Source organism: Chelonus insularis, unplaced genomic scaffold, assembly GCF_013357705.1.
Source record: "Chelonus insularis isolate UGA/USDA-ARS -01 unplaced genomic scaffold, ASM1335770v1 contig_410_pilon, whole genome shotgun sequence".
In the NCBI taxonomy this organism is placed as follows: Eukaryota; Metazoa; Arthropoda; class Insecta; order Hymenoptera; family Braconidae; genus Chelonus; species Chelonus insularis.
In genome coordinates, this window is record NW_023276567.1 from 103,024 (window position 1) to 127,581 (window position 24,558).

The 24,558-nt window shown below is 30.0% G+C and overlaps 8 protein-coding genes across 12 annotated transcripts; 4 read left to right on the top strand and 4 right to left on the bottom strand.

The window, feature by feature from the left end:
* Positions 1-91: 91 nt before the first annotated feature.
* On the top strand, positions 92-5,635 carry LOC118069492 (uncharacterized). 5 transcript variants are annotated; one of them, XM_035087649.1, is made up of 3 exons: positions 92-1,026; positions 4,597-4,722; positions 4,891-5,635. In XM_035087649.1, the coding sequence occupies exons 1-3, from the start codon at positions 956-958 to the stop codon at positions 5,234-5,236; spliced, it is 543 nt and encodes a 180-aa protein (XP_034943540.1). In that variant the 5' UTR covers positions 92-955; the 3' UTR covers positions 5,237-5,635. The 5 variants fall into 5 exon arrangements, with proteins under 5 accessions (XP_034943540.1, XP_034943539.1, XP_034943542.1 ...); XM_035087648.1 differs by lacking the exon at positions 92-1,026 and adding an exon at positions 1,343-2,178; XM_035087650.1 differs by lacking the exon at positions 92-1,026 and adding an exon at positions 2,256-3,088.
* A 137-nt stretch (positions 5,636-5,772) lies between these two features.
* On the bottom strand, positions 5,773-6,615 carry LOC118069495 (selenoprotein F). The gene is made up of 3 exons (XM_035087655.1): positions 6,537-6,615; positions 6,309-6,427; positions 5,773-6,200 (listed from the first exon to the last, which is right to left on the bottom strand). The coding sequence occupies exons 1-3, from the start codon at positions 6,573-6,575 to the stop codon at positions 5,915-5,917; spliced, it is 444 nt and encodes a 147-aa protein (XP_034943546.1). The 5' UTR covers positions 6,576-6,615; the 3' UTR covers positions 5,773-5,914.
* A 256-nt stretch (positions 6,616-6,871) lies between these two features.
* Positions 6,872-8,869, top strand: Pgls (6-phosphogluconolactonase). Its single transcript, XM_035087601.1, has 4 exons — positions 6,872-7,314; positions 7,445-7,645; positions 7,749-8,032; positions 8,122-8,869. Exons 1-4 carry the CDS (start codon positions 7,194-7,196, stop codon positions 8,230-8,232), a joined length of 717 nt encoding a protein of 238 aa, XP_034943492.1. The 5' UTR covers positions 6,872-7,193; the 3' UTR covers positions 8,233-8,869.
* Positions 8,870-8,992: 123 nt separating this feature from the next.
* Parp (Poly-(ADP-ribose) polymerase) lies at positions 8,993-12,588 on the bottom strand. Its single transcript, XM_035087596.1, has 3 exons — positions 12,475-12,588; positions 12,028-12,169; positions 8,993-11,931 (listed from the first exon to the last, which is right to left on the bottom strand). Exons 1-3 carry the CDS (start codon positions 12,586-12,588, stop codon positions 9,224-9,226), a joined length of 2,964 nt encoding a protein of 987 aa, XP_034943487.1. The 3' UTR covers positions 8,993-9,223.
* On the top strand, positions 12,470-15,085 carry LOC118069463 (U6 small nuclear RNA (adenine-(43)-N(6))-methyltransferase). The gene is made up of 5 exons (XM_035087599.1): positions 12,470-13,063; positions 13,253-13,463; positions 13,544-13,684; positions 13,766-14,319; positions 14,389-15,085. The coding sequence occupies exons 1-5, from the start codon at positions 12,959-12,961 to the stop codon at positions 14,881-14,883; spliced, it is 1,506 nt and encodes a 501-aa protein (XP_034943490.1). The 5' UTR covers positions 12,470-12,958; the 3' UTR covers positions 14,884-15,085.
* Positions 15,086-16,387: 1,302 nt separating this feature from the next.
* On the bottom strand, positions 16,388-22,370 carry clu (clustered mitochondria protein homolog). Its single transcript, XM_035087595.1, has 3 exons — positions 21,921-22,370; positions 19,867-20,540; positions 16,388-19,794 (listed from the first exon to the last, which is right to left on the bottom strand). The coding sequence occupies exons 1-3, from the start codon at positions 22,003-22,005 to the stop codon at positions 16,453-16,455; spliced, it is 4,101 nt and encodes a 1,366-aa protein (XP_034943486.1). The 5' UTR covers positions 22,006-22,370; the 3' UTR covers positions 16,388-16,452.
* DENR (density-regulated protein) lies at positions 22,360-23,544 on the top strand. Its single transcript, XM_035087602.1, has 4 exons — positions 22,360-22,776; positions 22,854-23,121; positions 23,187-23,326; positions 23,409-23,544. Exons 1-4 carry the CDS (start codon positions 22,675-22,677, stop codon positions 23,451-23,453), a joined length of 555 nt encoding a protein of 184 aa, XP_034943493.1. The 5' UTR covers positions 22,360-22,674; the 3' UTR covers positions 23,454-23,544.
* Polr3I (RNA polymerase III subunit I) lies at positions 23,527-24,552 on the bottom strand. Its single transcript, XM_035087604.1, has 4 exons — positions 24,281-24,552; positions 24,078-24,169; positions 23,739-24,006; positions 23,527-23,668 (listed from the first exon to the last, which is right to left on the bottom strand). The coding sequence occupies exons 2-4, from the start codon at positions 24,083-24,085 to the stop codon at positions 23,546-23,548; spliced, it is 399 nt and encodes a 132-aa protein (XP_034943495.1). The 5' UTR covers positions 24,086-24,169; positions 24,281-24,552; the 3' UTR covers positions 23,527-23,545.
* Between the last annotated feature and the right edge of the window lie 6 nt (positions 24,553-24,558).

A 24,558-nucleotide genomic window follows, 5' to 3' on the forward strand; every position in this document is an offset into this window, starting at 1 on the left:
TTCCCTATCAATATCCTTGAAAGTAATAATTTATTAATCAACAAATATTATGATAATTAATAATGTTGTATTACTACTGACATGTTACTTAGAATGGGAAAATGATTATTTGTATTATGTGCTCAATAATTAATTCGCTATCTATATTTACTAAATATTAAGTGAGTTGTAAATATTTGAGTATTTGTTATAAAAAATGAGGCTAACATATATTAAAAAATTTTTTACCCCTTGTTACTTGTGAAAGTGTCACTGGTTTGTGATGAAATCACCTGGCTTCATGCGCCTTTTTTGGAAACAAGATATCAGAATGAAGTGCAACGTAAATTTAAAAAGTATTCTGAGAGAATGCTTTAGTTTCATAAGAGCTTGTATTATAAACATAACCATTGAATATTGCTATCAAAAATCAATAACATTAAATTATGAAAAGTCAAAAAATTAATTTATAAGTGGTAAATAAATTGTAACATTTATAGCTAAACAAATGTTCGATATAAAAGGCATTAAATAGTAAATAAATTTTTTACGGCTGACTAATCATAAAATTTATAGAATATATGGGAAAAGAATACCAGAAAAAATAAGAATAGTAAGGTATTTGGTTCGATTTGTTTCTTTTTTTTTGGCGGTGGGAAATAAAACCTTGCCACTATTTGTTACGCTGTCAGTCTTGCTGAACACAAGCAATAGATAAAGACTATAACTCAAGTGGCTCTCTAATCTTTTTATTCAATTGCTCAAAACTGATATAAATGCAGTCATAATAATCATCAATAAAAGCAAAACTACAACAAATAATTATTAATATAAGTGTCGTTAGTCATGTGATAAAAAAAATTTGTTTTTAATGAATTAAATCGACAGTAGTTACCAATTTGTGTGTTGTCGCGCGAGATACTTTAACACAATATTATTTTTATAAATTTATCAGTGAAAAATTTAAAAATCAAGAATGATGGAAGTTGTTGTAGCAGATGTTTATACTCATGTATTAAATACACCAAGTACATCAACGACTCCCAGGTAATAAGTTTATATACATATGAAAATTCAATTACTTCAATTCAATATGTTAAAAAAGAAATGAATATATTACTTTAAAAATACAAATTCATGGAAATCATTGACAATGTCAGCAATAGTTGTAGAAATAAATAGAAAGTTTATTTAAAAGATGTGGCAATGTTGTATTGATTCACTGACAAAAAAAGAATTGAAATAAATGACAATTTATTTGAAATCAACGAATAAAAAAAGAACAAAAAATTATTTTTACTTTAAATTTAAATTCTTATAATCTTTTTTACGGCTGAATGTTTATTTTATGATATATATATATAGAAACCGCAATTTAAATTTTAAATATAAACTACGTCACTGATATAAATGTGTTAATTAAAAAACAGCTAAACCGTTCCATCATGATTCAACCTATCGGATGTACTACAATAAAAAAATTGCCGCAGGAATAATATTGAGTTATGCAGCAAGATTGCCACATCTCTTGATCGTCACTTGTATTGTATACTGTACAATGAACAACGTACGTATTTCGTTAGATGATGATGGGGGAACCTAACTGGAGGGACTTGTCAGTGTCTGTAACAGTTGAGTTACAATAGTTTGTTCAGAGATTCAAGACATTTTTAAATTATTATAGCAAATAAAAAAGTAGTTCATCTTGATAAAGAAACTTTTATTATTTTTTAAAGTCAAAGACGTTAATGAATTGTGCTAATTGTATTACAAAATTATCGTGATTTTGAGTGTCACGAAAAAAAAAGACTACGAACAACAATAATGTCAGAAGACATGTTTATGTCTAGTGCGACTGGCCATGAATGAATATCCATTCTAAATAATTTAAAAGTGAGATAATTGATGGAAAATTAAATAAAATATTCATAAACTGAGACTATTTATGAAATCAACTCCAGCAAGCCATTTTAATTTAAATTTGAATACTTGAAAAACTATCCGATTTTTTTGATAAATAAATAAACGAAAAATTTTTTAAGAATTATAAAAAAGTTTATTTGATACAATGTTTTCAAGAAGAAAATTTAGACCTCATCGATCTCCTTCATTGTCAAGGCGAAAAAATCAAAAATTTTGGATTTTTTATAACAAGAAAAGACACAGGCATAATGACGATTATCATCGACCACACAACAGGTGAATTATTTTCGTAATTTTCGATAAAAAAATCATGACTTAACAACTAAATAAATTAATTGAGTAATAGTCGAGTAGATAAATATTTTTTTTCATAATAAACGAGATATTTTTAATTCATAATTCGAATGCATCAGAAAACGGAATGGTGTAGAGAAACTTAATTAATTTTGTATCATATAAATCGTAAATGATATCTTTAAAACATTTTTTACAATTAATGGTGTGCGTGATAATTCATCAGTGTGCTGATAAAATAATTCATGAACTCTGTATGTAAGAATCGACTAAAAAGTGCATTAGTAAAATAATAAATAGAAATATTTATAGATTATATGTCACAACGATAATTTGATATAAAAATAATTGAATGTTGATACCACCACGATAATTGATAACCTTAGAACTTTGTGGATAATTTTTTTTAATGACGAAAACTCTATAGTCATGTTCTTCTTTCATCACATTTTTTATCAAACACTGGCGAATGCTCAAAACTCTGATGGAGCAAAGGATTTCATACGAAAACTTTCAGGTATACCAGCATTGTAAATGTTAGTGTGTGTATGTATATACAAGTCCTTTAGTCACTATTCTCTCTTTTCCCTTTTACGGTCCCTGACATTCTTCAGTCGATGTTGGTCCAGGTTCCAGCAGACGCTCTTGGTCTCGTGCCTGGTGTCTGTTTTTGGTACCGTAGTAAAAAAAGTTGAAAGAAATTTTCCTCTTTCATAAAAATTGATAAAAAAATTCTGTGTTGATATTTTGGGATACAGAAATACGACTCTTTACGAGTTTGAATAATTTTTTATCGCTATTTGAAGGATTTCTGGTGTGTAAGCAAGAACAAGGGGAAGCGCGGTGATATAATGAGACTTAAAAACCCGTTGCCTCAGCGAGGAATCTACAAGTAAGATGAGAAGGTGGAATACATGTATTAGTAAAAGTAGAGTTTGAATGTTGTATTTTATACATTAAATTCATTTTATAAAGTCAAGAAAAATAATTTCACGTAGGTAGAATGAATAATTTCAACCAATAGCTGCCTATTTCTTTACTAAAACATACAAACTTGCCTTTCTTCATTCGTTTTCATTGGTTACTCATACTACTACTTCTACTACCGGCTTCATTATTATACTGTACTGCTTGTATTATTGCTTACACGAGTTGAATACGCTCATGATTTTACATCGTAGTGCGATGACAATGCTCACTTCAAATTAAGACCAAGCCAACGAACTGTCAGAAGATAAAAAAATATTCTGTTCTAGAAGTGATGTGACATAACATCTTGTGAATTGAAGTGAAAGAAAAAATAGTTTTGATGTTTTTGAGTTTGAAATAAATTATTATTCGTTATTCATATTTGAGTGATTGCATTGATTGTTTAAATATCAGTGGATATTTATAAATGATTAAAAAAAAAATTAACATTGTTAATTATAACAGAATTCTAAATAATTCTTCTTTTTTTTTTGGAGTAAAAAATGATTGTTAATTCACCAGTAGAATAAGAATCTTTTATTAAAAAATAAGTATTAATAATATTGGAAAGTTAAAAAAGCTGATAATCCAACATTTTTTGAATTATAAAGACAAATATTTTAACTTATGAGGAGTGACAAGTTTTCCCTTGTCAATAAGTTAAATAGAAAACACTAGAAAACGTTCGTGACATCACGTAAAGTGGCTAATAAGGAAAAAACTGTGACACTAATATAAAGAAAAAGAAGAATTTCTTACGATCTGAACACCTGACAAAAAATAATTGACGTCTTATCCCAAAATTCTAAAAAATACAAATAATTTTTTTAGGTTGAAAGGACAAAAGTCGTAGGGTAAAACTAAAATGGGCGAATGGCTCAAGGGTTGGTGGGGATAACAAAGAACCGGCTGTTTTGTTAGAAAAACGAGGGTTGTAGGGTGTAAAGAATTCAGAAGGTCCTGGGGAAACGTTACGTAAAGTTCGCGTAAAAAGCATAAGCAGCTGTAAGTTGTGATGGTTAGCACGTGGCGTCATTGCTATTACTTGAATTAAAAAAGTTTAAAATTAATCAATTATAAATATTACAAGCAAGAAAACAGAACGTCCATCATAAGTCTATCTACAGCCAATTAAATATAATCTAATAACAAGTAAGAAAAATTTCTGAAGTTAATGAATGACCAAAAAATATTTGAAGCCGTAAAAAGTAATAATAAGTGGTTGGAGCATAAGAATAAATAACGATTGAAATCGAAATTCATTAACTTCTATGAAGTTCAATGAATAGAACAAAATTATTTGACTTGTAGTTTATAAGATCAGTGATCGTCAAGTAATCGAATTAAAGAATAGAAAAATATTTTTATCAGTGTATTAATTGATAAAATATTAACAAATATAGAAAAATTTTGTGATGAATATTTTTATAGACTTTTCAATAAATACTCAACATCTAAAATGGGTTTAAGACAGATAACAGAAGAGCAAATGTCATTCTACACTACTTTAACTGCTCATGAAAAATCTCGATTGCAGCCATGTATTAAAGCCAGATGGTACGTTTTATGCTAGGATCATTTGGATAAAATAAATGAATAATTCTGAATTAGCTAATTTGAAAACGATTTCACCGTATTTTTAATTTAAATTTTTCCTACTACTAAATTAATTAATATATGTGTTGGTTGATACAATAATCTAATAAAATATTTTCGTTTATTCAGTGTGATGATGTCCAGAGACTCTGGGAGTTTTGACTCAAGAACTTTACCACCAACGAGCTATGATTTGCCAGATGATGCTCGACCTGGCGTATTACCACCAGTAATTCCCTTAACTTCAACGACCAAACTACCCTCAGATCGAGGATCAGACGTTGGAGGAATTGAAGAAGTAGCAACAATCACTAAGAAAACACTTCCAAGTCCAGAACCACGACCGAAAATTCAACACAATGGAAATGACAGCAGTAAAAAGATTGAAAATAAATTGGCAGAAAACACAGATGATGATGCTTGTGTTAAATGCATTTATTTTACTCAACAAATGTGTGAATGTGTGATAGTTTAGATTTTCATAAGTAACATTCACACCTGAATGTGTAAATATTTTTTATAAAAGTATAAAAAAAATAAAAGCAAACTATTTTCGATATATGATTATAAATCATTTATAAATATCAAGGATTAAAGAAGCTTGAAATATACATCCATACGCTTTGAGTATTTTGAAAGTATATTAAATAAGTAATAAAAAAGTATATTTTATAAAAAGATATTAAAATAAATATTATTACTTTATTAATTAAAGGTAAATTCACTCATTTCTTGTAATCATTTCATTTATCAATATATATTTATTGTGACGTTATACTTTAACGTAATTGATAACGAAAAACTCTTGATAAAACATTATAATGAAAATATTTTCAGTAAATGAATCCAACTCCTACACATGCATCTACAAGTAACACTGTTAATTTAAATTGAATGAGCGTATGATAAAGAGCAATATCTGAAGATAAAAATACTAAATAAACGCAATTAATTATTTGAATAAATTCTAGTACGAATAAGTCAGAGTTATTGATATGATAAAAAAAATTGTAGAATATACCAGAACTGTATTGATTGATCGTATTTTTTTATAAAAATTTTTTACAATAATATTGTGTATTTAGATACTGCACAAATTAAAATACTTTTGATAAATAAAATATTTATACCTTAAAGAACCACAAATTTATCATTAATCCATAATCAAATGAGTTCGAAGAAATTCGTCAACAGAATCAGTATCCCATTTATGAATATCAAGAACATCTTCGAGTTTATCTTCATGGTTGTAGAGCCTAATAGTAGGATCAGCACCTCTTGCATATTTTATTGATAAATTCTTATATTTTTTAGGTCGATCGCTTTTAACAAATGCTTGAATTTGTGGGTATGCTCCAAATTTACATGTACACACTTCTAAAATAGCTTTGGGATATCTTCTTGACTCATCTTCGAGACAACATTGTTTGCAATTTTTTCTGAAGAAATGTTCATCTTTTAATTTTAATTCGTATTTTCACGCTTTTATACAGTAAATATATTTAAGGTTAAGTTTATTTTTAAAAATAGTAAATTTAAATACTTACTTCATTTCTGGCTCATTTATAATATCAAATTTTTCACATGTTGAACACAATAAGTTGGATGAAGTAAATCCCCGAGATAAACAATCGTCTGGACTATCCTTCGAGAATGTTAAATCAGCCTGTAATCATTTATTTTACAAACATAACAATTATTTATTAAAATAGTGTATAAAACAATTGTCATTAAGAAACGAATATTTGATAATGGTTTTCAATAAATTAACTTACCAAAGAAATAATGAGTATAAAAAAATATAAGTATACCATTTTTACGTTTTCAACTTATTTTAATTATTTCAACAGAATTATTTGTGATATAAAATCTTTATCAAAATATTCAAGTTAGTTCATAGAAACTGTTAATAAATACATACACGTGTCGTCTTGGAGTACGATCTGTTTGGTAGTTTATTGAAAACTTGACTAATGTTTTTGTGTTGAGCGCGCAGCTTTTCACGGCAGCGCCATCTTCTGAGCTTTTTTGAAGAGTCTTCAACTCACTTTTTGACATCTCTTTGAATTGCATTTCTATGGTTGTCTCTCTTGTCTGATTACAAGCTGCCGCAGTTGGTTTTTCATTCAGATGTCACTCCAATTTTTTTCTTAGAAGATGTGCAAGGTGATCAACGTTGTGTACTAAAATTGCAAGAATTTGTATCAGTCATATCATAACCATTGCACGTATTATTTTGCAATTGAGTATATACATATATGTATATATGTACGTACATATATCGTTACAGAAAATAAAAACAATTAGATTGATCAAGTATAACAATAATCATCATCTGTCTTTCATTAATTTTTTCTTCTTCTACTAATGATAAATATTGTTAACTTTATTTTATTTATATTATTTGTTTATACAATTGAATAATATCAACAATGACTGCTATTTATATTGAATCTGATGTTGCCGGTGTTGTAAAAAAATTATCCAGTTTAATTGAAGAGTATGCCAATGATGCAATAGAATCTGATGACATTTTCAAAATTGGCTTATCAGGTATTCATTTTATACCTGTTTTTTCTTGATGAAATTAATTTTTGTCACTTAAAATTATTATTATTATTATGTTACATTATCTTTTACACTGTTATTCTTATTAATAATACTATTCACTGCATGTTAACAGGTGGTTCTTTAATTAATTTTTTGGCTGAGGGTCTACCTACAATCAAGACTGATTGGTCTAAGTGGCGTTTTTTCTTCTGTGACGAGCGAATCGTACCTTTTGATAATGAGGAATCAACTTTCGGCCAGTACAAAACTAAGTTAATTGGCAAAATTCCAGTTACTGCAGATCAATTTATTACTGTCGACTCTGATATTTCTGGTATCCGATGATCATTGCTTTTTTTATTTTTTTACTCAATAGAATTTATTAATCATTAAAATATTCACTTATTAAATATTAATATAAGTTATTGATTATTCAGCTGCTGAAGCGGCAAATGATTATATCAAGAAGATGTCTGTCTATTTTCCACCAGACAGTCTACCGCGTTTTGATATGCTTTTGCTTGGAATTGGTCCTGATGGTCATACATGCTCATTATTTCCTAATCATCGATTACTTGATGAAACTAGTCGGTGGGTTTGTCCGATAAACGATTCACCTAAACCTCCTTCTTCAAGGATTACTTTAACATTTTCGGTTATTAATAATGCCAAAGCATGTATTTTTGCTGCCACTGGAGCCAGTAAAGCTGATATAATCAAAGTAATTATTTAATTCTTTATAACATGTTCATTTCAGAATATTAAATTGAATTATTTTATAATTTAAATTTTGAAAAAATTATATTTCAGCGTGTAATAGAATTAAAAGAAAATTTACCTGCGGGTCGGGTGAAATTAACCAACGGTAATTTATATTGGATTCTTGATGAAGAAGCAGCATCAGGCATAACGGAAGGTTAAATATTGAAAAAGAATATAAGAAACAACTTCAAGAGGTGACATTTTTAATATTTTTGTATGCATTATCAATTAATCAATCGCAACATTCTTAATTGCAATTTTATAAAATTTAACAATGCATAACACTCAGGTATTTTAATTTTTTAAGATTTTGTAGGTATACATATATCAAAAACCAAATTGTTCTTATTCATGTTAAAAATAGAATACATTCTGATACCATACCAATGATAAATCGCAAAAAATATTTCGGGATAATGATGGACAGGAATTTTTTCTTACTTACTCTTTAGAACCAAATATCGTGATAAATTTTCGAAAATAGTTCAATTATTTTTCGAATCTCAATAAAATATTCTAAGCTTATTAATGATTCCATGATTTGAATTGATTCTTACAAAATTGTACTTTCTTAGATAATTGGTACGTGAAAATATAAGCACCTTCAGGATATTTATTTTTGTCATCAGTATAGATTACCGGTACTTTTTTCAGATTATTGTACCAATTGCTTCCAGATTTTTTATATCATTAATATGAAATATCACCTCAATTTATATAATTTCTCTCTATTCAAAGTTATTTGGTTAATTATTGAATAAATAAATGTTTTTTGGTAGTAAATGTCGCTATTATATGTAGATCCTTTTTCCTATCACAAGTAATATTTGTGAAATAAATTTTGTAAAAGACGAATAACTTTAATGATGGAAAAAAATAATGCGATATTATTTATTCAAATTTTATTGAATTTTCATTTTAAAAAAAAATACATCTATTTATTAGATTACAATAGCTACACATAAATATATTCTGTATAACAGCGGAAACATTAAACATTTATTTTTTATTTTTTCAATGATTAAATATTATTCATGATAATAAAACAAATGAGTTGCGAGAAATATAAAAGGTAGGTGGAATATAATAAAAATACATTTCAGCTTTTATAATTAATGACCAAGTATGAAATAAATAATTTATATCCATTCTAAAATTTGTACTTGAATTTCATACGAACCAGGTATTGAACTTTAACCTGAGAAACATCGTAAACGATGTATTCATTGTACAAAAGCGACGAATTTTTAGCATCCGCTGGCACAGGAGTTCCACAAGGAACTTCAACACCGTTCGGCAATTTACAGGTTTGCTTGGGATCTGGGCAAGTTTGTCCTTTACCAAAAGTGGAATGTTTTCCTTTAGGCAATTTTTCAATATAATCAGCTCGGACACGTTCATACATATTACCGAGAGCGACTTCACACAGGAGTAAAAGACCGGTAGAATTTTGAGCATCTGTACAACAATAATTAGCGGATTTTGATACCATATCCGCAAAATAGATACCTTTACCGAACATGTAACCGGTAACTGGAGCTTCTGGTGGAGCAATTTTAAGACCTTGAGACAAAATACCAGCAAAATTGGTAGTTCTCGATCCATGCCATAAAAGTTTTCTATTAGGAAATTTCTCAAAGGGCTTGAATCTTTTATCTTCGCCCTTACGTTTAACTTTGAAGACGTTTTCGATTTCCAAATTATACGATGAATGTGTTGCTGCATGAGTATTTTTGGCATATTTATCAATTAATTTGAATTCTTCACTGTCACGATCGAGAACATCAACATCTATATTTAATTGTTGATAATGAGCATCCAAAGGATTTTTAGTGTCATCTGTTTTAGCATTAAGAAGACTATAAGCAATTTCCATTTCAATCAACGATTCTAACATTTCACATTTTTTCTTAATAATTTCTTCATTATCTAGGAGTGGTGGTTCTCTTACACCAAATGAATGAGGTACCAGAGTATAAAATCTATTAGAGACATCTATTAATAATATTCTTTCAGGGTTTTCTTTAACAATTAATTGTTGAGCTTCTTTCAATACTGCATAGGCCTCCTCTAATTGTTTCTTCGATAATTTACCCAAAGGCATTTTTTCTGTATCAAGTTCAAACTCCTTCATTACTTTTTTCATGATATTTATATCAAAAATTAGTCTTATAAGATCTTGAATGGGTTTCTTTAAGTTACTTTTGATTTCTGACTCCAAATTACCAACCTTATCGCTATCATCATTTTCATCGGTGTCAATAGGATACATCATATTTGGCTGCTTAACAAAAGAATCTTTATTTCGCCAGTGATTACCAGTTTTTTCTAGATAAAGCCGCTCAAACTCTTTGATACAAGTGTTAAGTGAATGTGATTCGAGTTTATTACCACCAATGGTAGTTCCAATTCTACCCCAGCTACGGAAAAGCCAATACTTTTTTTGGTTATCATGCTCCAAAACTTGTAGTTTATAAAATGAATTTTTATTTGTCTCAATGGCAGTGATACCTAAAGTAACTGTATATTTCATGTTATCTTTTTGATAAATATGAGCAACATCTTCAAGTCCAGAATCAGGATCGACGACACCTCCATTTTTTACACGTAGTTTCACTTTATTTCCTCCAGATTTTTCATACATACTCTTATTTTTCATTGATGCAGATTTGGTAAGATGAGCAGAGATACGACTACTTGGATCTCCACCCCATCCAGCAATATTTTTTTTAGTGATTAATGATACTGGAGCATCTTTAAAATCTTTAGCTTCTTCAATGAAATCTTCTGTGACTACTTGAATATCCATTTGTTCAGCATCATCAAAATGTTTCCCACCTTTTTCAAGAGATTTTTCTGATGAAATTACTGCGGCAAGATTTTCATGTACTTTATTTACAACTGTTCCACCAAGCTGCATTATTTCTTTTTTCAATGTATCTTTATTTTTTGAAGTTCTACCAGCAATAACAAATTGCATTCCCCGTAAAGGAAGATCAGTTTTAGTAATTTTTGGTCCACTCTCACCTTCTTCTTTTTTTACAACAGAAGTAGAAGCTGGAGTACAAGCTATTCTCATAATTCTTTTTTCTACTTTCGATTTGAATGATTGCAAGAAATCATGCTTTTCTTTCAAATCTTGTGGAATTTTAAGCTTGGATCTCTCTGGATCTTTAACCACATTGTCGCATTTAGTCCATTCTGATATATTACCCATACATTTATAGCCAAATCCAGATTTAAATCTTAAAGGGCCATTACATTTATCACACTTCGGTAACGCTCCAAATGTCATTTGATCTGCTAATGAGTCCAGAAGCCTGTCTATTCCTTCAGGAATAAACTGATGATTATATACAAGAATTTCCGTCACCTCATGTTTCGTTAATGCCTTTAATTGATCTCTCATTTTAAATAATTTATCATTTTGTTTGATCATTAATTTTTCTTCTGCAGGATCAACTGATTCTTTCTTAACTTTTTTAGATGCTGGTGGAAGATCTTCACCTTTTATCGCTGGTAGTTGTTTATTCACAAGACTCTGATCTTCTGACTTCAACGTTTTAAATCCAGGAAGTTTATTTCCTGCTCCAAAAAATTCTAAATCATTCCGAAGTTGCGCAAAACATTCCAAATGATACCAACGATCAAGTCCTCCAAATTTAACAGCTTTCTCGCTTTCATAATCTTTTTTCGATACCCGAACATTATCTTTTATTATTGGAGCCTCACATCCAACACATTGAGATCGATTGGATTTAGCATATTCAACTTTGAAATCTTTAAATGCTTCAGTTTTTGGTCGTTTACGTCCTTTTCCGCTTGTTGTTGCTCTATCAGTTGAACCTCCTTCTTCTTCTAAAATATAAATTTTCAGAAATTACAGATCATTCGAATATTTAGGTATTCATATATCTACGATTGAATTTGAATATTTATTGTCCAAATTTTTACCAATTTTTTTCCGTATAAACTCTTGATCGTCCCATTTGACATTATCGAAATTAGCAATTTCAGTGATAGACTTCGGCTTTGCTTTAGTAAAAAAGCAATGAGGATGGAACCAAGTAGCCATCATCCCGTCATGGAAAGGACTCTGTTGAAAAAATAATTTTAATATACACTTTTTTTTTGATAATATTTAAATACATCATGTTCATCTCTTTTTATTTTTTATTTCAAATCTGTTTTATCTGTTATAATGGATTCGGAGAATTGTGTAATGATAAAAACAATAATATATTTGATAAAATCATTACATAAATTTATTTCTGGTTAAAAAACAATAAGAAATAAGTTTTTTTGTTATGTTTTGGTTAAGTTATGAGGTTAACCGGCGTAATTTTTTTTTTTTCGATTGTTAAATAATAATTAGCAATAATAATGTAATGAAGTTATTACCTGAACAAGCTTGGCAAGTCTTAATTCATCTTTGGCAATTGTAACTTTACAAGCTTTACATGACGCTCTGCCACTCTTAGCATATTCCACGCGGAAAGGCAGTTGTTCAGTCATTTTTTCACAATAAAAAACTAAACACGTTCGAAATTATTGACGTGACAAGATAGCCACGTCGTAAACTGGAACTTTAAAATAGCTCACTTATCAAAAGACGTCAACAATCGTACTAATAAATTTCGTGTTAGCTTTTTTTTGTCAACTGTAAGACGTAATAGAATGTTATAGCGTTTCTTTTTCAACGGTCCCGAAAAATACGCATCATTTGGGAGTCACTAACCAATTAAATTCGTTCATTTCCCCTTCCTCTCTTTTTGAATATCAACAATGTAACAAGGTTAGGTTATAAAGTTGTAGTACAAATTTTACAAAGAGTGGATGAATTAACATTCGTAAATATTATTACAAATCATTATAAAGTGAGAATATGTCACTAAGAAAATTCATGCACCCTGAAAATAAATATAAAACACCTCCTAATTTTAAAGAACTGGCAAATCTTTATTCTGATTTCCGAGAAAATGTTACTGTCGTAAGTGATTTGTTATTATGTTGTTATGTTTAACTAATAAAATAATCAAAATATTTTTTTAGAATAATCATATAGAGTAATAAACTTCTCATTACTTGAACTGATTAAATGCAATGACAGTCGTATATTACATAACTAATAAATCAATCATTGTTGTTCATTAATAATTGTTGTTTCACCAACTTTTAGGATCTCTCCGGAAAGCTTCGATACAATTTCAATAGTGGAGAAAGTCTTCGTATTTTAACAAAAACTTTACTTCAACATGATTTTAATATAAATGTAAAAATTCCTGTAGATAAATTAGTGCCAGCTCTACCATTACGATTAAACTATGTTCATTGGATAAATGATCTTACAAAACATGCAGGCTTTTCTGAAGTATCAGGCATTGATATTGGTAATAATAAATAAAAAAATATTATATTCATATGATAATACCAATCATAATTGAACCCTAATAGTTTTTTTATTGTCTAGGCACTGGAGCAATAGCTATTTATCCACTACTGTGTGCTAAATTATACGGTTGGAAAATTATTGGCACAGATATTGATGATTCTACAATAAAAACAGCCAAAGATAATATTAAGAAAAATAACTTAGAATATTTAATCAACAGTAAGTATTATTATTGAATATTGATTAAACAATCGTTATATAATTTAATATTTACTTATTAAATTAACTTTCCTGTCTTAGTCATTTCAGTAGATGGAACAAACATCATTAAAGATGCAGTTCTTACATCTACATACTCCTTTACTATGTGTAATCCTCCATTTTTCGATGTCGATGACATCAATGGTAGAAAAAAGAAACGTACACCTCCAAAAAATGCATCCACTGGCAGTGAAGCTGAACTTCTAGTTGATGGAGGTGAAAAATCATTTGTTTCAAAAATGATGGATGAAAGTCTAGAATTAAAAAATCAAGTAAAAATTTATACAACAATGTTAGGACAAAAAACAAGTTTAGCCTTTTGTAGGTCAGAATTAAAAAAAAGAAATATTGAAAACTCTACTTGGACAGAATTTTGTCAGGGGCACACAAAGCGATGGGGTTTGGCTTGGACATTTATGTCTAAAGATCAATTGAATCTTTCAACAGCTCCAGTAATAAGAACGAGATTGGTAGCAGCTGCAAACAAATCAAAAGATCATAATACAACTGAGTTGAAATTCCCATTTAATGATAAATATAAAAATATTGAAAATATCATAACTGCTTTCAAAGAGTGGATAAATGAATTGAAGGTAAATTATGAAAAAAATTCAGAAATTTAATTTAAGAATTTTTATATGATGATATTAATTTTATTTTAGATTGAAATTAAAGAAATAAAACTAGATGATGAAGAAACAAATTGTTGGACGTGTCAGTTGACGGCTCAAAACAATACTTGGACCCATGCTAGAAGAAAACGACGGATAGCTATGCAACTGGCAAAAAGAGATTCCAAAAAAAGTCGATTATCTGAAGACGAAGAAACTACTTCATCTATAGTGGAAGAAAAAAACAATGACGAGTCCCCAGTAGACTCTTCGCCAACAGAACATCACCTACCATTTTTGAATATTACATTAGGAATTGGTAAATTGAATGAGGGAAGTGATGGAGAAGAGAACAAAGAAGAAAATGAATATATTAAAATTTTTATGATCTACCATAATGGTGAAGGTGGTAAAAACGGACTGGAATCTTTTAAACAGTATTTAATTAATAAACTAGGTATCAGAGACTATTTTCAACAACGAAATAAGCAAATTAATTCTAAATCACCAAAAAAGAAAAAAAAGAAGCGAATGTCGGGTAAGTGAATTATAAAAAATAATTGTAAATATAATATGTATATATTACAATAATGTTTGTATTGTATACAAAATGATGGTTTATTTAACTTATTGAATTTTTTTCTTCATTCAATATCAAATTATACAACAGATAGTAAACAAATCATATATCTTGAATTTTATAATTATTTATTCCTTATTGTTTAAGATTTTTTATTAGATTTTCTAATAACAATTTGTTATGATTTACTCCTTCCAACAGTATTTTAAATGATTTTAGAAAATGACTAAAAATCAAAAAAATTATGATTAATTAATTCTTTTTATCGATGACAAAAAATATGAAATAAGAAATTATAACAAACGTTGTCTGATAGTTATTTTTCTTTGTGCCTTTACGTAATAAAAAAGTTAGCTTTGTCTTTAATAAAACATGGTAACAGAACACTATTTTTTAATCTACTGTATTGGATAATAATCGGCACACACAAATTGATTATTGTACATCCTATAAGCGTTTCTAAAGTATATCGTTTTACCTTACTTTAATCTAATTGAGTGAATTTAATTATTTTGCGTTCCTATTCAAACATACTAAACATTCATTTCTCGTGGCAAATGTTCTAAACGTAACAATACATTTTACAGCACTGTAATTTGTATATAGTTTTCAGTTGAAAATAACAATTAATATAAAATCAACGTGCTGATGAATACAATAACGACATTGGAAGCACTTACAAAATATTCAATCTAATAAAAAAAATGCTAGAGATCCAAATAAGCACCCATTTTTACCAAATAATGACTCTACTAGATACTTGCATGCACAAATGAAAAACAATGATCATCAGTCACTCATAAAATTAAAAAAAGAACATACTTATTCCGATGAATTATACAAAAAAAATTTGTATCATCTTCTACAATCTAAAAGATTACTTGAAATGTATCTATCAAAGCCAATAGATCATCAGTTTATTATAAATACACAGATAATTGGAGTGTATTTTTATGAATAAAACATTATTCAGAGTCGATGGAATAATTTGTAATAAAAAAACCAAGATAAAATTGTTGGTATTTAAATGCTACATAAATAGTTAATATGAGCAGCATCATAAGTATGTTGTTTTTTTTTTTAACATTGATTTTTATCTCACTGAGGAGAAGCATGACGTGACGAGTGTCTCTTCTCTGACAATTATTTACAGATTTAACAATATCATCCATACTCTAGTATGTTAAAGTATTGAATATAAAGCTTAAGGATCTAGTCCTTGCAAAATCCATTTAACAGTAAACCTCACGTGTTACATAACAATCTTACTGTATTGACGAGCTGATCTTTGGCTTTAATCACCTGTTATTAGCTCTATGAGGATAGTTGATACGTAAAAAAAACAAAAATATTTCCAGTGATATAATAACACTGTAAAAAAAATAAGACTCGTGCGACTTATAAATGATATGAAAACAATATGGCTTATGAATTTAATTACTGTTTATATTGATTAATTTTTCAAATCTATTTTATTTTTTGTAGATCTTAGATGTAGATAGATAATTCGATTGATCGAATAATTAAAATTGAGTTCAGCTATCTGTAGATATTGGTTTTCGAGTCTCATTAGTTGTGTCTACATTATTTGTTACAGTATCTTCTGTAATAGTGAGTAATTTTTCTGTCTTATCATTGGTTAGTTTTGTAGCATTTTTACTATCTTGACGAGATTTAACATCACTTTCAGGCACCTGTTCTTTTTGTCGTTTTTCAATTTCTGCCTTTAAATTTTCAATATCTTGCGGACTAATTTGAACAAACAAAATTCCATTGATAACGTTGAGCATATCTAGCACTGATCCCATACTGGGAGGTTGGATTTGAATAGGTGGTAGACTGACACCAGATTTTCCTGTGTAGATTTCATTCATTTTCTTCTGAAGTACTACTGCTTGCTGAGTCAAATGTCTTAAACAGTCACTGCTTTCCTTTGTTTTTTCGTGTTCTTCTCCCAATTGCTGTTTATAAATTGCATAAGTTTCTTTTTCATTATTAAGGGCTGCTCGGAAATCACCCATACAAGACTGCGTTCTTGCTACTAAATGATAAGATACAGCAACTTTAAGAGAACGTGGTCCATGATAATGTAAGTTGAGTGCTAAGGCATGTTCTAGGAAGCGTAGTGAAAGCTCATATTCCCCAACGGCATGGAGAATGAGCGAAATATTACTATCAATAAGAGCAACCTCTGGATGATCTTCGCCGCAAACGAGTAAAGCTAAATAACGAGCTCTGTATAACAATCTTAATGATACTGATACCTGACCATTGGCAAATGAATAAAGAGCTAAGTGAATATACTCAGTAATGGTGTAGGGATGATCAATCCCACTCACTCGTTCAGACATTAAAACTGCTTTTTGTTGTGCTGCGAGAGCTTCACCGTGATCGCCCATAATATAGTTCAGTCTTGCTAACATTCGAAGACACTGAGCTATTTCAGGATGCATTGCTCCATAGACATTATTAAGTAAATTTAAGGCTTCACTGATGAGTTCATAGCCGTCTTTGAGGTAGCCCTGTTGAATTTTACTTTGGCCAGTTGTATAAAAATTGTAAGCATCGCTTGCACGTGGATTAATATGCTTAACTACAGGAAAAATGTTGAGAATGTCTTCTTCAAAGAATGTAGCTCTATTTTTATTTTCAAAATTATATTCACGAAGAAGTATTTGAATGCCAGTTTTGATACAGAATCCTCGCAGAAGAGAAATTTTTTGTAAATTAAAATGGTCAATAGTAGCATCTAGTGATTCTGGAGTAGGTGTTTCCCAATCGTAATAGCTCTTTAAATCGGCCTTGATTTGTTGCCAAAGTGATTTAGGTGTCAAACTTGCCCACTCGACCTCAAATTGATGAGCTCCATTATTTCTGCCTTTTCTTTTGTTGCGTCTTTTGGCGGTTTTACTCTGCAATTCTTCCAGATTTAGTTGAGGATGAGTAAGTTGTGCCGAAGACAATAAACAGTTTAGAAAATGACTTATTGCTGCAGAAAGACTCATTAATTCTGTTCCTAGCATGTAAGATGTAAACACGTGTTTTGCAGATCGAAGAATAAGCTCTGAAACCGCAATACGGTGAAGATATTTAAGTTGAGGAACAATAGCAAGCATAGCAGCAAGTTTTCCAAGATAACGAACATTAATACCCCGACTATGAAGAGCTTCAACAAGAGTACTTCCATCCATGGCTGCAGCGGTATGATCTAAACAGTCACGAATAAATGTAGGCAACTGTACAGTCAACAAGAAATCAGCAGCATCACGTACTAATTGACGTTGTTTTTTCAAACTTTCTCCATTTGGATCCGGATGTTTCACACCTGGTGAATAGACATCAGGATTAAATTTAACATAAAACTCTGCTTCACGTAGGCTTCCTACAGCTGCTGCTGCTCGATGAACAATTTCTTTACTACTTTCTTCCAGTTCTTGTTTTTCTCCTCCAGTTATTGAATGCGTTATGCTTTCAACTATTTTTTTAGCTTCGTCAGCCTCGATATTTGATTCATCTTCTTTATTACTATCAATTACAACTGGAGTACTCGATTCTTCTTTCGCCGTTTTAGTTTCATCTTTTGGTTTGTATTCATTGAATTTCTCTAAGTGTTGAGACAAACGAGAAGACGTTACTCGATGAAGATTAGATGCAGCATCTTTAATAAATTGAACATAACGAAACTCGACAAACGAATCGATCAATTCTTGACGTAGGCATGCCAATCGATGTTTGTGTTCCACTGGAAATCCTAGTGCTCTTGCTTCTTTACTTAGTTCAACGCCCTCGAGTTTCAAAAAATTAACATCTGGAGGGAAAGTTCTTAATAAATCAAGTACATAATGACGAGAATCATTGCCAATGATTCCTTTACATTCAACACTACTGCATAATTCTACTTCTTCCCCAGCATCATTTATTACTTTGTGGGGTAAAATTTTAAGTTGTTGGCCAGCTTTATTTAATAATTCGAGATACTTCGGATGACTTAAAACCGTTTTGCCAAAATCAATAGATCCATAGACGACTGATTGTTCCTGTTCTCTTTCAAGTATTCCTGGAATAATTGATTGAGCAGTAACACGATATCCTCTGTAATCAATAACAACTGTTCCTAAGGTATAAAGCCCTGGCAAATCAACTGCTGCATAAACACGAACACCTTGAAGATCATTTCTAGGTGCAACAAAAGCTGCAGCATCACCACCAAGTTCTTTATAGTGATCACGAACATCAAAGCCAAGTGAAAAAAATATATTATTCCATATAAACATTTGCATTTTGGGCTCTTCACCAGGATTAATAGCCATAACATTGCCATCTATCACAGCAACAGCACCACGCGTTGCTGCAGCAACAAAATCACTATGTACTTTAAAAATCGCACGCTCTCTTAAAAGTCTTTCAGGCAAATTTTTTCTTGGAAGCTCTCGAGTAGTTTGAAGCTCTTCATTCCAGTCACGTGTTTGACCTGGGATATGTTCTTCATAACCTAACTTTGCTGAGAAAGTATCCTCTGCTCGAATAGCATCAATAGTATGTTCTGTTTGTGGAGCACACCACGAATAAAGTTGATAAGGCGTTGCAACTCTTTCGAAAGGATGTCGCTGAGTTCTACGACGTTGCATAGCAGCGAAGCCACGTTTGAATGCCGGACTGAGTTGATTAAGTAACTCAATTAAACTATGACACAGGTGACTTGGTGTTGCTGGTTTTGGATTGAAAGTTTCTTTAGATGATTGATTAACGAAGAAACCACGTCCACACGCAGTTATGAAATACTGCTTGTCCTCTAAAGTAATTACCTGTAAATACATCAAATCTCCATGGAGCTTTCTGTACCCAGGTGGTGGATTCCAACCCGATGTAGTCAACACCTGAATTAAACATTTATTTTTTAGCAATTAAAAATTTTTTGATTAAATGAATTTTTTGCAAACATTTCTTACCTTTAAACAAGGAGGGCATTTTTGTTCTTTAGCTTGTGGTTGAAGTGGCAAAAGTGGCCTTTCTTTAGATCCAGGTATAATATAATCAGGTGGTGTACAATCCACAGCATCAGTTCGCATCTTTTTCTTTTCTAGAATGTCTCCATTGGTAACCACATTTAGAAACGACAAACTACTGCATTCAACACCATTATAAGCGTCTGCTGGATCGACAGACTTCAATAAATCACGCACGTGTCTGACATGAATTCGAGCTTCACGCATAGTGTAAGGTTCTTCAACAACTTTAATAATAGAACCTTCTTTTAAACCTTCAATATTTTTAAGTTCAGCAAAATTGTCCAATGTGTTTCCATCTAGTTGTAGAGAAAAACAGGTTCGATGACACGTATCTTCACGATCCATAAGTAATTGATGAATTTCTTGGACCAATTCCATGCTGGATACTTGGATATCAAATGGTTCTGCTCCAGGACTAACGATTTTGACTGTAAATCCCATGTCCTGGATAAAAACCACTTCTTGTTCACCATCTTTTTCTTTGTCATCTTCTTTTTCTTTTTCATCTTTATCTTTTTCTTTTTCACTTTCTTTGGTGGCCTCTACCTCGCCTTTTTCCAACACATTTTCACTGACATTACTGACATTAGCTTCATCATCTTTCGGCGTGTCATCTAGAACAAAAAGGAAATTTTGTTAACAAATTGTCTGTAAAAAAAATTCAAGTGACAACAATTGAAGACGTAATGAAAACTTAGAGAGTAAATATAATTGTCAAGGCAAAAAAGACAAACATGATAGTAGCCATGAAAAGAGCAATAAAAAAGGATCTTTTGCATTCACGAGTGTACTTATAAATACACGTAAGTAAATCAGAGTGTACGCTTAAATGCCAAAAGTATTTTCATCTATCTATTTATATGACTATGCATGTACATACTTAAAGACATCATTATGTGAAAAAAAATAAAAACAATGTGAATGATTGTAAAATAATAGCGTAGAACGTGTGTGATTAAAAGAAGTATTCCTCGTTCAAAGTTATTAGCAAATCTATAAAGTGTGATAACCAAGGGTTATCTCTTTTGTTCTTCTTTGATTACTTTTCATATTGTATTCAAAACTATATATATATTGTATGTATATAACGGTATAGCATGACTAGCAAGTTTTTTTTATGAAAATAAATTTTTTTAATTTACATAGGAAGCGAAACAGCTGAATTTCTAAATTGAGGAGAAAATAAATACAACAAAAATTCCTGTACATGTGCTCTGCTCCCTACTTTAAAACGTTTCATCTTCGTCGACTGCCCGTGGGTCCAACCAGCTTTCAAGTCCAAGGTTTCTTACAAATACAAAATGATATTAAATTTATAATTAAAGTTATTTTAACAACAAAAAATTGTTTTACATGTTAGGTATTTACTAAAGTATGTAAAAAGATAATTTAAGATATGATTCAATTACTCCAAACAAGCTTTTTAGATTAACTTAGAAAGTATAACCTTTTCAGGTATATTATCTAATATGAAGAAATAATGTGTGATTATTGAAAATATTTTTCAGGTTGTTTTAAGTAACAATATTAAAGCTTGCATGTTAATTTAAAGTAATATAAACTAAAAACTCTTTGTTAATTTTTTAAATGAAGAGTAACTATTGATAATTTAAATTTCCATGCCGGAATGATGCAACCTCGTTGTAATAAAAACGTTAACAAAGAGAGACGCACGTTGGAATGAATGAAATTAAGATAAAATTGATTGAATCGATTGAAGAATAAGCAAAAGATAACAAATAAAATCATTATTTTATATAAATAAGTAATTATTTAAATAAATTGGTAATTTATTCGATTATATGAATATAAGCTCACATGACCACGAGACCTCGAGTCTGTGCAATTGAACGTTATATAACACACGAGAGTACGATGCCCGGCGTCTTAAGAGCACTGATTCTTTCTCAAATAAAAAAGGAGTACTCCAATATTTTATCTGATGTAAATGATATTGTTTATTAGTTATATTAATTAATAATAATTAAACTAACCAACACGTTTGTCTTTTCCATTAACCATTGGGATTTGGACGGCACCATCCTCGCCGTTTGCTTCAACTTGGGACCCAAGAGCCATGTCCCACTTTTAACTTTTCACAAATAATCAGTCTCAATAACTTTGTCACCACAATTACGACCTCTTATTGGCTTGTTCAGTAGATAATTATACTTATTTGTTATTTAAACTTACAAATAACTAGAAATTTTAGATGAACACGAGTTTTAGCTTGAGACAAAATGTAAAGAGGCCGTGAGTATTAGCCTCTTGAACTAGACGGGACAGTGCACACTTGTGCACATCGAACCCACTGTACAACTCTGTCGTACTGGTCGTGCTCTACACATCGGATATCAAGCTACACTGCAGCAACTACTTCAATTTTCTACCGCACTTTGTTTCGTTTATTTCAGCTGTTCTCTGCCTCTCTCTGAGCAACTACACGTGTACCTTCAGCAGCTTGAACAGACCCACTACCACCATCTGAGGAAATTTTGAGAAATTAATTCGTGGCTTCGGAATCTGAAAGCCGCCCAACTAACCTTAACCTACGATCGTTAAATCTTCTACATATGTATTATATTCTCATGTGAACAACCAAATCTTGACTTATAATATACTTTTTCAAAAAGTATTTACTGAAAACTTTTCATTTTTTATTGTTAATAAACATACTTGTATATTTTAAATATTGTGGCTTTTAATTTTTATCACTGTGAATAAATTATTTCATAATCAAACTAAACAATGGCAGAAGAAGAACAATCAGAATTTCGTCTTGGAGCTGATCCCAATGTCACTTATCCTATTCAAGTACAATACTGTGGAAATTGTTCTCTACCAATTGAGGTAATAAGACAATTAAACATATAAATTAATTATTTATTATTGAATAATATAAAAAATATTTTATTGATTTTTTTCAGTACTGTGAATACTATCCAGAGTATGATAAATGCAAGCAATGGTTAGAGGCACATTTACCAAAAGAATTTGAAAAAATAAAATTACAAGAAGACGGAATGTCCGGAGAATCAGGTGCTGGAGATGATGAAAAGAAAAGGCAAAAGAGAGGAGGTAAAGGAATGCTCAAAGCAAAGAAAAAAGAAGACGTTCCTAAATTAGTGACTGTATCGAGAGCTCCTAGAGGAAAGAAAAAGTCTGTTACTGTCGTTACTGGCCTCAATACTTTCCGTAAGTTATCTATAATAATTTTTAAAAATTAGTTCAATATTAAAATAGTTATGTAATTTTGTCAGATATCGACTTGAAAGTCGCAGCGAAGTTTTTTGGAAGTAAATTTGCTTGTGGATCAAGTGTGACGGGAGACGATGAAATAGTTATTCAAGGGGATGTGAAAGATGAGTTATTCGATGTGATTCCGGAAAAATGGCCACAAGTATTTATATAATTACTTTATTATTTAAATAAATTATTATTAATAATTCTTAAATTATAATAATTATAAAATGTTTTTTTAGATTGATGAAGACTTAATCGATGATTTAGGAGATCAGAAAAGATGATAAGTGAGATGAATACAAAATTCGCACAATATTTATCTTTACGTCATTTGAAATATTTACTATAAATAAATGTACATAACATGTCCAGCAAGTCAACTACCTTCTTCCATTATTTCTTGTTTAATTTCAATCGGATCTTTCAAATGAACTTCAACAGTTTGAAGAAGCCATTCAATTTCTTTCTCATTTAACCTGTCTTCACTGTCTTCAACGATCTGAAATATACATCAATTTTTAAAGCTTAAAATAATTTTTATATAATTTCATTAATGAACTCATTTTTACCAGCTGTATTTCCAGTGCTGTCTTTGGTCGTAGATTTAATAAAGCCAGTTTTTCATTTTTCGTCAATTTAAATGGCTCTAAGGCTTTTAAAAATTCTTTAATTTTGTCAGGCGTTTGAGTTTTGCAGCAACTATCTTCTAGGTATCTTACAGTTTGATATGTTATTGTAGCCAGTTGATTTCTTGTTTTTTGTTTTTTATTTCCCTTTATTCCTTTTAATATATCTAACACTTCATAGTTACTCAAATATGCAACATTTTCATTTAACCTTGAAGAAAAAAAATAATTAATTAAAATAATAGAAATGTTTTAAAAAGAATTAAATAATTCTATACTCACAGCTCCATAGTCTTGAAAATATATCAAAAATGAGTTGTTAGTAAACAATCACCTACAATAATATAACCTCAATCGTAATAGAAAGTTATTTTCTGTAATAAAAGAGAAAATGATTAAATTAGTTACATACAAACTATTAATAATTAAAAAATAATAATTAGGTATTTAAACTGAATTTAAAGAAATATAAACATAATACTAACCTTATAGTTTGAGGTTATTTTACTATAGTCAGTTGCGAAAAAATTTTCACTAAAACTATGATAATAATGTTGACCTACTTAACAATACTCGTTTAAGTTAATGAAAAAGAAAAAGTTGTCCAGATTTGTTTAATCATTCTCTACAATACTCCGCTCACTCTTTCAACAGATGTAGAAGCTTACGTATGAGTGCACGTAAAGAGACAAATATACATATGTAGAACTTACTCCCTCAGCTGATAGAAGAACGGCGCATGAACACATTTACTCACACATAA

Bases quoted from the DNA above. Each gene is read 5' to 3' on its own strand.
- Polr3I (XM_035087604.1), bottom strand. The intron at 23,669-23,738 runs GTAAAAATGAGT...TGTATATTTCAG, and splicing joins CAGCACTGGAAATACAGCTG to ATCGTTGAAGACAGTGAAGA.
- clu (XM_035087595.1), bottom strand. From the start codon at position 22,005: ATGGCTCTTGGGTCCCAAGTTGAAGCAAACGGCGAGGATGGTGCCGTC. The intron at 20,541-21,920 runs GTTAGTTTAATT...TTTTTGTTCTAG, and splicing joins TGGAAAAGACAAACGTGTTG to ATGACACGCCGAAAGATGAT. The intron at 19,795-19,866 runs GTAAGAAATGTT...TGTTTAATTCAG, and splicing joins AATGCCCTCCTTGTTTAAAG to GTGTTGACTACATCGGGTTG.
- DENR (XM_035087602.1), top strand. From the start codon at position 22,675: ATGGCAGAAGAAGAACAATCAGAATTTCGTCTTGGAGCTGATCCCAAT. The intron at 22,777-22,853 runs GTAATAAGACAA...GATTTTTTTCAG, and splicing joins ATTGTTCTCTACCAATTGAG to TACTGTGAATACTATCCAGA. The intron at 23,327-23,408 runs GTATTTATATAA...ATGTTTTTTTAG, and splicing joins TTCCGGAAAAATGGCCACAA to ATTGATGAAGACTTAATCGA.
- Pgls (XM_035087601.1), top strand. From the start codon at position 7,194: ATGACTGCTATTTATATTGAATCTGATGTTGCCGGTGTTGTAAAAAAA. The intron at 7,646-7,748 runs GTATCCGATGAT...TTGATTATTCAG, and splicing joins TGTCGACTCTGATATTTCTG to CTGCTGAAGCGGCAAATGAT. The intron at 8,033-8,121 runs GTAATTATTTAA...ATTATATTTCAG, and splicing joins GTAAAGCTGATATAATCAAA to CGTGTAATAGAATTAAAAGA.
- LOC118069495 (XM_035087655.1), bottom strand. From the start codon at position 6,575: ATGGTATACTTATATTTTTTTATACTCATTATTTCTTTG. The intron at 6,428-6,536 runs GTAAGTTAATTT...AAATGATTACAG, and splicing joins TTATACTCATTATTTCTTTG to GCTGATTTAACATTCTCGAA. The intron at 6,201-6,308 runs GTAAGTATTTAA...ACATTTCTTCAG, and splicing joins ATAAATGAGCCAGAAATGAA to AAAAAATTGCAAACAATGTT.
- LOC118069463 (XM_035087599.1), top strand. From the start codon at position 12,959: ATGTCACTAAGAAAATTCATGCACCCTGAAAATAAATATAAAACACCT. The intron at 13,064-13,252 runs GTAAGTGATTTG...ACCAACTTTTAG, and splicing joins TCCGAGAAAATGTTACTGTC to GATCTCTCCGGAAAGCTTCG. The intron at 13,464-13,543 runs GTAATAATAAAT...TTTATTGTCTAG, and splicing joins AGTATCAGGCATTGATATTG to GCACTGGAGCAATAGCTATT.
- Parp (XM_035087596.1), bottom strand. From the start codon at position 12,588: ATGACTGAACAACTGCCTTTCCGCGTGGAATATGCTAAGAGTGGCAGA. The intron at 12,170-12,474 runs GTAATAACTTCA...TTTTTTCAACAG, and splicing joins GACTTGCCAAGCTTGTTCAG to AGTCCTTTCCATGACGGGAT. The intron at 11,932-12,027 runs GTAAAAATTTGG...TTTATATTTTAG, and splicing joins GTTTATACGGAAAAAAATTG to AAGAAGAAGGAGGTTCAACT.
- LOC118069492 (XM_035087648.1), top strand. From the start codon at position 2,048: ATGTTTTCAAGAAGAAAATTTAGACCTCATCGATCTCCTTCATTGTCA. The intron at 2,179-4,596 runs GTGAATTATTTT...ATATTTTTATAG, and splicing joins TATCATCGACCACACAACAG to ACTTTTCAATAAATACTCAA. The intron at 4,723-4,890 runs GTACGTTTTATG...TCGTTTATTCAG, and splicing joins CCATGTATTAAAGCCAGATG to TGTGATGATGTCCAGAGACT.